Source organism: Alosa sapidissima, chromosome 2, assembly GCF_018492685.1.
Source record: "Alosa sapidissima isolate fAloSap1 chromosome 2, fAloSap1.pri, whole genome shotgun sequence".
In the NCBI taxonomy this organism is placed as follows: domain Eukaryota; kingdom Metazoa; phylum Chordata; class Actinopteri; order Clupeiformes; family Clupeidae; genus Alosa; species Alosa sapidissima.
In genome coordinates, this window is record NC_055958.1 from 9,840,623 (window position 1) to 9,851,796 (window position 11,174).

The window sequence follows — 11,174 nt, forward strand, 5'->3', positions numbered from 1 at the left end:
AAAAAACGGCCTCAGGCCCAAAACTGATTTTGATATTTATTTTTTCCGATTGCTCTGAAATTATTTATTGACTTCCATTGCCAGCTGCTGCTTATAGGCCTACCAGTCAGATTATAACTTTACCACACACAATTTAACCTAAAGATCTATATTCAAATGACCACTCGGACAGAGCAACAGAATCTCTTTTTTTCCCCTCAGTCGGCAGTCTAAACGATTTTTTTCTACTCTATATGCTCGATTCAGTAGCGTAGCCAGACATGTTCAAATGGGTGGGCACAGAAAGAAAAGTGGGCAAAGCCAATTTGATTGAACATAGCCTAAGAGAAGCCAAGATGAGATACACCATACGTGGAGTGGAATTTATTGAACGCATTTCATCACAGCTGAAACATTTTAAACTGGAGCAAAACAATGCATGGATGTAGGCCTAGCTTCGGCGCGTCACATGAAACACAACTGAGACAGATTGACCATATTGTACAACTGCAAAACCTTATCATAGGCATGTTACATTCATGACATGAAAAGTAGAACTTATTGAACAAAAATGGCAAATTACGCAGTCGGCTAAACATTTTAAACTTGCGCAAAACGGCATGAACCCAGCAACGGTGCGGAACTTAAAACACAAACTGCAGCAACAGCTTGGACAATCCTACTGCAAAGCCTTTCCTTCCATAGGCATGCAACGTCTATGACATAAAAAGTGGAATATGAACGCATTTCACACCTGACAATTAAACGGAGCTGCCGCCTGTTTGCGATTTGACTGATTCTTGAGCTCTCAAAGCTGACTTGTGCATCTTTTTTAGATGGTGAACGTAATTGGACGGGCAAGACTGACAAGTAGACGGGCCTAGGCCCGCCTGTGACTATGCCTATGGCTCGATTTGAATTATTTGCTCTGTTTGTGAATGAAGTTCTAGTCCCTCTTTCCTTTGATCAATGTGCTTGTTGAACGATGTGTGTCACTATAGTTTCCTTGTCATATCTACTGTCTTTGGTGTAATCTCACCAGAAGGCTACGGCAGCTGGCTGCCTTCCAATGACGTTGGCGACAAATGACGATCTGAGCTGATAGATCTAATATCTATGCCTACTTCCCTAACATGGGCTGATACTACATAGCCTAGGCCAGTCATTACTTCTATAATCATGAGGCAACGCTTTGGGCGAACGCGATTTTCATAAACGAAACAGGCATGAGAAAGGAGATGATTTTCTGTCGATTCAACGAAACCGAGTTTGCCATCTTGCGCAAGTCACCCAATTTCTCGCTATAGGCCTTGTTAGACAATATTTTCTGTCACTATGGGATGGCCAAAATTAGTCGCTAAATCTAGCAACAAAGTCACTAAAATGGCAATATTGACCACTGACAGGTCTAGACCAAGAAAGTGACTTGGATAGACTTCCAGGTCACAGAAATCGGAACAAATAAATATCAAAATCAGTTTCGGCCCTGAAGCCATTTTTTAAACGTTAATACTTTTGATCTGATCATGAAATCAAAAGTCTGAAAAACAAAGCATTATTTGTTGGTTTGTATCACATTCATAAACAAATAATGAAAAAACAAGTCCTTTTTTCGTTTTTTCATTTTGGATTCTCAATTGAATATCAAATGAACGAATGATACATGGACCGTTTAAGTATGAATTGTTTTTTTGTGTTATTTGACTAAAATATAATAGTGATCCTTAACATGGTGAAAAGCCTAATAACTTTTCACTGTGGCATAGTTCTGAAGTTGTGTTTATTTAAGGCCTCAACAATGGTCCTTTTGGTCACAACATGTGATTTTTGACACTATAGTGATAGTGACCTGTCCAATCAACAAAGAAAAGCAAACCTTGGAGGTAAAAATATGGGTCTAGGGACCTGAGTAGGCTATTTCAATGTGACTTTTTCAGAGATATTGACAGTTTATGAGCTAAATATGACTATGATACTACATGGAAATGGACTTAAAATAAGAACATATCAAAATTGGATTCTTTGTATCAAACAAAGTAGAGAAAATACATTATACAACAATTTAAGACTAAAGGAAGCTGAGATATAACCTTTTTTCTTTTCGGTGGGGGCCATTTTGGATTTTATGGATAACTGCCACTAGGGGGGCCACCCCAACTTGTATCCATGGATTTTTGAAAACCTTAGGCCTATACCTAACACCCTGCCAAAAATCAAAAACTTATCCAGAAGTGCCCAATTTTCATCAATTGCAGCCTAGCTACATGCATTTCTATGGATGATGTGTCCATACATCACCATAAATTACACAAATACAACATAACCTTTACTGTCACTGCCACTTTGTTGTTGTAACTTTAGATTGAATTTCAGTAAGGATTAATACTGTATGTGATATCTTTACAAATAAGTGGGCTGGGACTGTGGCATTCTGGAAATGCATTGTGGGAAATGTAACATAGTTAGCACACCTTCAATACACATGAATGTAATGACCAAGATAGGTGAAATAAGAATTATAAGTGTAAAGCAGACTTTGCAACAATGGAATCAACTGTAAACAAGCTAACTACCCGCCGCTATCACTGTCAGAACCACAGAAAGTAGTACAACAAAATGAACAAGTCGGCTTCTTTTTAAACTGAACCGTTTGTTTTCGTTGCATGCTATAAAAGCAACACTATTGCCTATATACATAGTGGCAAACGGGGGATAAGCGGGATAACAGCCTTCGAGGCTGAAGATACTCTGCTATGCATCGTAGAATTATTTGCCTCCGTTTATCAGGACACCTTGTTCTGGTGTGTAGTAAATGGCACTACATAACTACTAAATAAGAAATATTACCACATTTTATTCTTAGCAAACTTTTATTTTAATAATAAAATATATTTTCCTGACGACATTAGACAGAATAAAATAAAGTTTTTTGGTAAATATTTTATGATGTTTTTGTGTCCCCTGGTTTGACTTGCCACCTTGTCACATTAACTTGTTTTCTCTGTAAATAGTATACTGTTACTTGAAATTAAAGACAATTTTTAATAATGTCTGTCTCTAGCGCACCAAGGAAACTATGCAGAAAAAATCTGACATTCTTTTAACTTGTTTATTTGTTGCTTTTTCATTACTATGAGGGGGTCCATCTAGCTTAATCCAACCACCCCTTCACCCCTTCATGCAAATTTGACAGGAATAACAGTTTTAATTACAGTTTTAACACCATCAATGCTAAGCAAATTACATTTCTAATTGAAGGCATGTATGTTAAGTCAATATCTTGACCGTTATTGGATAGCTAAAGCCATTTTATCATGAAATTTACCACCCTGTCATATGTATTTTATTTCAATCCATTACATTTCAATGGAGGGAAAAAAATGCCTGAGGTGGGCAAATAAGATTTTTTGGAGGGTGACTAAGTCTTTAATGCTGTGGATAAAATGAAAAGAAGTTTACTTTTGATGAAAATGTTATAGTGGGAAAAGGCACCTGTTTCATAAAATGACCCAAATCACATACTAACGCGAAGAGAAATCCTAAGATCACTTACAGCATCTTTAACAATATCTTCTTAAATTTCAGTCATTAAAACCAGCAGAAAACCCTCATAAATTGATATATTCAAAGTTAACTGTAACTCTGGTTGAGATCATTAATTCGACGCAAACCCTCTTTGTTCTTTATGGTCTTATGGACAGTAATGATATAAGGAAATGCAGAAGGAAGCTCCACTTTGTGGCTTAGTTTCTGATGTCCCCAGTGAAGGCAGCGCAGATGCTCAGCCAGGTCACGACGGCCAGCCCGCTCTAGTCCATCTTGCAGTAACTTTGTTTTATTGCTCTTGTCCCAGGATCTCTTGTACCTTAGAATTATATATGGAAATAAGGGTATGAAGAAATAGGTTATACATTATATGCACATTGGTTAATTGGAAGAAACATGTTTCTGTCAATCAGTCACATTTGACTTAGATATTCATGAAATATTTACAAAGGCTGGAGAGAAAAACGGCAATGCTGCTTTGCGATTGTTGGACTTTTATTTTGACAAGTTGTCATCGTTCTGTCTTCCACATTCATGAAAGGTTTGGTATGAATGTTGAGTCATGTCTCATGAAACAGTCATGAATGCTTTATGTGCAGTTTATGACAGCTGCTATGAATGTGTTAGAAACTCACCCGTCAAGTAAAGTGTTACCAAAATTTCTTTAGCATATACCTTCCCTCATGGACTACACTTGCAAAGTTTTGAGATTGTAAGCACTCAGCATTTAAATCACTTAAGGACCTCAACTGAGCTGCTGCACAGTTACAGTACAACAGAGAGGGTTAAAGGGACACCAGGCAACATTTTCGTGTTAATTAATCATCTTCGTAAGTCGGTGTATGTTTAAATGACTGCAGAGATCTCGCAAAAGTTTTCTGAGATCCGACAAAACTTGCGAGATCTCACAAAAGTACACCAAAAAAAAAATTCTCCTTCTAGGGGCTTGGTATTTTTTTTTTTTCTTCATGTCACTTCAGGGGCTCCGTAGCAGACAGCTAAGGTATATGATCAATATTACTGTATGCCTAGGCGCAACCCATTAAATACAGAAGCTGTGCTAATGATGTCTAATTCCATTCAAAAGATTGTTGAAGGAGTAAACTGTTGTTAATTTAGTACAGGGACAGTGGGGCTAGTGCCCTAGGGCCTAAGACTGCCAGTGGACTTCCAAGGCTCAGGCCAGGCTCGGATTGGTAATCTGTACAACCGTGGGCCGGTCTACATGTGGGCCGGTGACCTCCGGGATTTGTTTTTTTTTTTTTTAAGTTATTTAACCTATTTGCGGCCCGTTATGTAGGACTTGGGCTAGCCTATAAATGCAGTTGCATCCATTTGGCTTGGGGGGTGACAGGTCAATCATTTTGGCCTCTTAATGACGCCAAACAGGTTCAGTGTGTGTTACGATCGCGCCCCCCTGCCCCACCCCTCAAGTGGATTTGTCCAAGCAGCCGCTAGTTCGAGTGCATGGTAGCCTAGGCTGTATAAGTGCCCTCCGCTGGCTGGTGTTATTGCAGTTTAACCGTAAACAATCAGAGGTCTAGTTTTATTCCATAAATATAGGCTATTGTTTTTATAAACGTAGTTGCACGCACTACCAAGAGCTCATTTAGGCTACTGCACCTACTGTCAACATAAACAAAAACTACGGGTAGCCTACAATTTTCGCACAACTTGGTGGAAAAGTGTAGCGCAGGTTAAAGAAAACCCATTCATTTTTGAAGCTGATACTACTCAAAAGTATTTCCCATATGTAATGTAGGCCTATCCTTTTAGCTCACAATGAAAGTGAAACTTGGAAAGTGGTCTCTCCATCGAGTGTTACATTAGATGCACAATCAATCGCGAGTCGATGCAGGTAAAAAGTAGGCTATCAACTGGTAGGTTAGTAACGAAGGTATTGCAAAATGTGATGACGGCACACAAACTAGGGCAAAAACGTTTAGTATAGCCTAGACTTGTGGTGATAGCCTACAGTTAATGTGAATCGCGGACTATAACCAAAGTAAAAAAGAAGATTTGCACCAAATAAAGGCTGTGTTTGTGTTTCTACAACATGTTGGCACAAAATGTTATTTCTGTCAACTATGACGATGTCCATGTTCAGTAGCCTATATTTTCCATTTAGTCAAGCAGTGACATGTGGTTTAATGCATGGGGTAACATGACGTGAGACAGACAGAAGATGAGCCTGTCTTTAGTAGCCTATCCCTGAATCCTGTCCCTCTCAATTTCAAATCACTTTAAAACGGTGTGATTGCTACAGCATAATACTGTGTGTTTGTTATTTATGGAGGGGATTTTGTGTGTGTGTGTGTGTGTGTGTGTGTGGGGGGGGGGGGGGGGGTTGTCGGTCCAGTGATGGGCCGGTCCAGGAGAAAATTGCCAGGGCCGAATTTTGCTCCCAGTCCGACCCTGGCTCAGGCCATGCACAATGTGCCCCCCAAGGTACAAAGTCGAATGTCAGGGCCCTCACTGCTCACAATCCAAGCTGACCACAAGGCACCTGGATGCCTATAGAGTGAGCTAAACACAAGAGCCGACCAGACCCCTCGGTGCTTACAATTGGAAAGCCTCTGAGGCCCTTGCTGTTTAATATGTGTGCTAGGCCCCCTCAGTGTTGTTAGCATTCCTAGACCTCTTGGTTTAACATAAGATGATGACTAGGGCTCCTGGGCACTACAGTGCTAGCAGCGTTAGGGTCCCACAGGCCCCTTGGGATTTTAATAGCGAGTAGACGTCAAGGTTTACCAGTATTTGGACACAGTGGTATTTATGTTGGTGAAACATTAATGTGATCATGTTGAATGCAAAGAAAGAATTTAAAGCAGTGAAGCTCACAATAGAAAATGTTGCTTGCTCACAGAAAATGCATAGGCAAGCAATGAGTTAAGACAACAGAATTAAAATATAAGTCCATTCATTCATTCTACTTTGTATTTAGAAAAATTCTGCATGAATAGCAAACCAGAAGCTGGTGCTTAAAAACTGTGAAAGATCATCAGGCTTTATAGTGTTAAATGTTGGTAGGGTAGAATTATTGCTGGAGAGCCAATGAATAGGGAACTTGGGGGCATGCTTATCCCCACCTACTCTTTAGCATTCTGTCATTTGGCATTCACTGGTAAACATGGTCAACATTTTTGAGCCTCACAAGATTGGAAAAAAACTTTAACGAAAATGGCTTACTAGAAAATGGCAGTGACGCCTGATATCAAAATAAATGCTCACTCGGCTTGCCTTCCCAAGTGAATGATAGTTAAGATAAGACCCATTCCCAACATACATACACAAACCGAATAGATACAGTACATACTTAGAGCATGTTTTGACCTCTTTTGACTCGATGTATTTGGTCCTGCTACTAGCCCCTACTCAGTCTGGTTTCAAGAGTGGCCATTCTTTGCTTTACTATATCTGGCAGGCATATCTATCAATAATCAAATATCAGCAATTGTGAACTGTACCTTTAAGTATATGAATGCATCCAAGGACATTGAGACAAAGGACAAGGACAAAGACATGAGACAACAACTTCATTCTTCTGGTTATAGAATAATCAGATAATATAAAAAACGGTATGGGGATCAAGATGTTTGAGGTGAGAAAAGTAAAACTACAGTACAATTTGCATCACACTACAATCTCATCAGTGTAAAATGACAATCATTTTCTTGGTAAGAAAGCACTCATACCAGCACTCCAGCATGGTTTTTGCTTGGGCTCCTTTCTGCTGCACCTTCACATGGAACTCCCTTACCTCCTCTCGAGTAAAACCCAACTCATAGGCTACAACAGTCCATTCAAATCCCAGCTGCTTGGAAATGTGTTGTACTGTTTTCATATTAGTAACAGCATCCTAAGAGGATAATTTAGGCAGTTCATACCATGTCCATGAAATGATTTTGCAAGCTTTGCATGCTATTTTCAAATTCTATATGTCTTGGTCTTACCTCTTGTGCTTTTTGTGGCATTTTCACATCATTTACATACAGCTCAATATGCCTGTGGAGAATTCAACCAAATATATCATTATTGTTAGCTATTATAAGCTCATAATAGGGGTTTGTCCTTCTCATGTTGAGGCTATTTTTTAGGCTATCATCAGTTACAGTTACAGCATATTTTCAAAATGAGAAGCTCAAATACTCACTATTTTCAGGGACAGATTCTGTTTCCAGGTAGAGTTAAATGTTACCATAGAGATTCATCTAGCAAAACACTGTCTTGTTAAAAATTAACCTTTTGGCTTTGTTGAGTGCCTCTGGAGAGTGGTTAAAGACCCATGTCCGCCTCAGCAGAGCATTCAATAGATGGCTCTTGAATTTGCAATAAAAACAAGTAATGCCTTTTTAAAGGAAATACCAAGGTGTGCAAAGAATATAATAATAACAATTAAATACGAAGGTCTATGGCTTACATTTAATGCAATTCCTTGAGACAAAACAAAAGAAAGATAGAGAAAGAAAGAAAAAGCAAGAGAGACATTGGGCCCTTGGCGATCTAAAACGCATGGTCACTGGCGAATGGCTTAAATACATTTAGGGGTCTGTCCAGTCCACATTTGGGATTTTGTTATCAAACTTTGGGCGCTTGGCGCAAAAAGGCAGTTCTTAAAGGAACCGTATGTAAGATTGTGGCCAAAACTGGTACTGCAATCACTTTCAAATTACTGTAGAGTGGTGTATCCCCTCCCCCTCCCCCTCCCCACTGACTGGCAGAGCTGGCAACCTGGATGCCGAAACACTACTGACTTTGTGATTAGTAGATAAGTGGAGGGTGGCGCATCAGGTCAAAACACAATATGACAACATCAACATCAGTTGACAATATCCTGGCCGGACTACTGTTGTCAGTAATATAAGTATTTGAAATGAACATGATTCTTAATGTCTAGTGACATATCAGGGCCATTTTATGATTAATTGAAATACATTTCTTACATACGGTTCCTTTAAAGGAAGGAAACGATGTGTGAAATGTCAGAAATGTCCAGGAGAAATTAGCTTTTGAGGACGCTACTGCGCTTTTTGATCAATAAAAGAGCTTAGCTACTGAAAAGTTGCTTGGTTTTGTAAATAGCGACGTTACTGCCAAGCTACTGACAAGTAGTTAAGCTAGTAACTTCTAGTAACTACTTGTAGCAACGCTACTGCCCATCACTGCATACAGACATGTTCGCCAATGGTTCCACAGTCTGGAAGAAAATCTGACAGAACTGGGTACAGGGTTAGCCAACACAGTGATTTAGTGGTTTTCTGACTCCAATACCCTACACATAAATCTATACATCAGGTTACGTAAAACAGCAGAGCAAGTTGATACCCCATCACTGACAAACAAATGGCTTGCACTGGAGCTTCTTGGAGCTCTCAGTAGCAGCCTCATGCTGTCATTATACGCCACTGTGAGTTTTCTAATGCTGCCTTATTTATAACGACACCATAGGTGGGCAGTATACAAAGGTGTACAGTACAAGTCGGCTTTTATTGTCAAATTCTTTACATGCACTGGTCATACAAAGAATTGAAATTTCGTTTCTTACTTTCCCATGCAGACATAGACATGCTTTAAATACAGACATAGACATACTATGGACATAGCCATAGACAATAAACATTAAATTAAAGTGCAAGACTGAAATATAGAACATGTATGTATCAAAATAGAAATATAGGACATATATATATATATATAAAAAAAATAGAGGTAGTTGTGTTGTATATTTCTATAGTCTTAACAGTTACATGAAGTTTAAACTTGTGCTTGTGTGACCTGTATATTTACATTGATATGCAGTATGTAGTAATTCAAGTATATCAGGCTTGATGTGAAGCAGCAACACGTTTGGCTGCGCAGTCACAGTGCAGTTCCACATGGCGGTGTTGGGGGGGGGGTTGGTAGACAGGATCCTAGTTTCCTAGGTTCCTGGTTGGCTGGTGGGTGGGGGGGGCTGTCAGTGATGGGAGAGTGGGTAGAGTGTTCAGCATCCTGATTGCTTGGTGGATGAAGCTACTTGCCAGTCTGGTGGTGCGGGAGCGGAGGCTCCTGTACCGCTTTCCAGAGGGCAGGAGGCTGAACAGTTCGTGTGCAGGGTGGGTTGTATCCTTGACAATCATTAGTGCTTTGCGGGTGAGGCGGGTGGTGTAAATGTCCTGCAGGGAGGGGAGTGGTGCTCCAATGATCCTCTTAGCTGTGTTAACAGTGCGCTGGAGGGTCTTCCTGTTCTGATCTGTGCAGCTTCCGCCCCACACTGTGATGCTGCTGGAGACGATGCTCTCGATGGTCCCTCTGTAGAATGTAGTCATGACAGGAGGCGTGGCACTTGCCTTCTTCAATTTGCGCAAGAAGTAGAGGCGCTGCTGGGCTTTCTTCGCCAGTGATGCTGTGTTGGTGGTCCAGGAGAGGTCGTCGCTGATGTGCACCCCCAGAAATTTTGTGCTGCTCACTCTCTCCACAGCATCTCCGTCGATGGACAGTGGTGGCAGTTGTTTGTGGCCTCTCTGAAAGTTGACAACAATCTCCTTGGTCTTGCTGACATTTAGCAGGAGGTTGTTGTCTTTGCACCATTTGGCCAGCAGGTCTACTTCTTCTCTGTAGTGAGCCTCATCGCCCTTAGTGATGAGGCCCACCAGTGTTGTGTCGTCCGCAAACTTCACCAGATGGTTGGAGCTGTGAGTGGTTGTACAGTCATGTGTTAGCAGTGTGAAGAGCAGGGGGCTGAGCACACACCCTTGAGGGGCCCCCGTGCTCAGGGTCAGAGTGCTTGAGGTGTTGTCCCCGACACGTACTGCTTGTGGTCTCTGCAACAGGAAATCCAGCAGCCAGTTGCAGAGGGAGGTACTGAATCCTAGCTTGTCCAGTTTGCTGATGAGTTGTTGTGGTATTATGGTATTGAATGCTGAACTGAAGTCTATGAACAGCATTCTCACATATGAGTCTTTATTGTCTAAGTGGGTGAGGGCTGGATGGAGGGCAGAGCAGATTGCATCCTCCGTGGATCGTTTGGCTCTACGATCTAAAGGGTGGCCTAAAGACTGGCTGAGGCACCTACACCGTACACCGGCGACCCGGGTTCGATTCCCACCCCGTGTTCCTTTCTGAATCCCGACTCTCTCACATTCGCTTCATGTCATTCTCCATTATCCTTTCTCATTAAAAAGACATCTTCACCGATACAGAGCACATGCTAAACTTATGACCCAACATGTTCGCTTGAGCATAGAGCTCCCCTTATTGGGCTTATCTCTGGTGGTGATGAGTCTGCCTACAGGGAGATTGACCATCTGGTGTCCTAGTGCAGACAAAACAGCTTGGAGCTAAATGCTCTAAAAACAGTGGAGATGGTTGTGGACTTGGAGGAATCCAGCCCCACCACCCTGTGTGGCTCCCCTGTAGACTCTGTGAAGTCCTTCCGCTTCCTGGGCATCATCATCACCCAGACCTCAAGTGGGAGCTGAACACCAGTGCCCTTACCAAAAAGGCACAGCAGAGGATGTACTTCCTGCGACAGTTGAAGAAATACAACCTGCCAAAGCCAATGATGGTGCTCTTCTACACTTCCATCATTGAGTCCATCCTCACCTCCTCCATATGGTACGCTGCGGCCTCTGCTAAGGACAAGCGCAGACTGTAGTGTATCATTCGCT

General features: G+C 41.3%; 1 protein-coding gene and 1 long non-coding RNA gene across 2 annotated transcripts; one reads left to right on the top strand and one right to left on the bottom strand.

Moving 5' to 3' along the window:
• Positions 1-3,092: 3,092 nt before the first annotated feature.
• On the bottom strand, positions 3,093-7,694 carry wu:fc50b12 (uncharacterized protein LOC103911624 homolog). The gene is made up of 4 exons (XM_042066349.1): positions 7,679-7,694; positions 7,479-7,530; positions 7,221-7,384; positions 3,093-3,844 (listed from the first exon to the last, which is right to left on the bottom strand). Exons 2-4 carry the CDS (start codon positions 7,497-7,499, stop codon positions 3,610-3,612), a joined length of 420 nt encoding a protein of 139 aa, XP_041922283.1. The 5' UTR covers positions 7,500-7,530; positions 7,679-7,694; the 3' UTR covers positions 3,093-3,609.
• Positions 7,695-8,823: 1,129 nt separating this feature from the next.
• On the top strand, positions 8,824-10,843 carry LOC121685756. Its single transcript, XR_006023429.1, has 3 exons — positions 8,824-9,003; positions 9,691-9,697; positions 10,689-10,843. It is a non-coding gene; the product is annotated as an uncharacterized LOC121685756 (long non-coding RNA).
• The last annotated feature ends 331 nt before the right edge of the window (positions 10,844-11,174 follow it).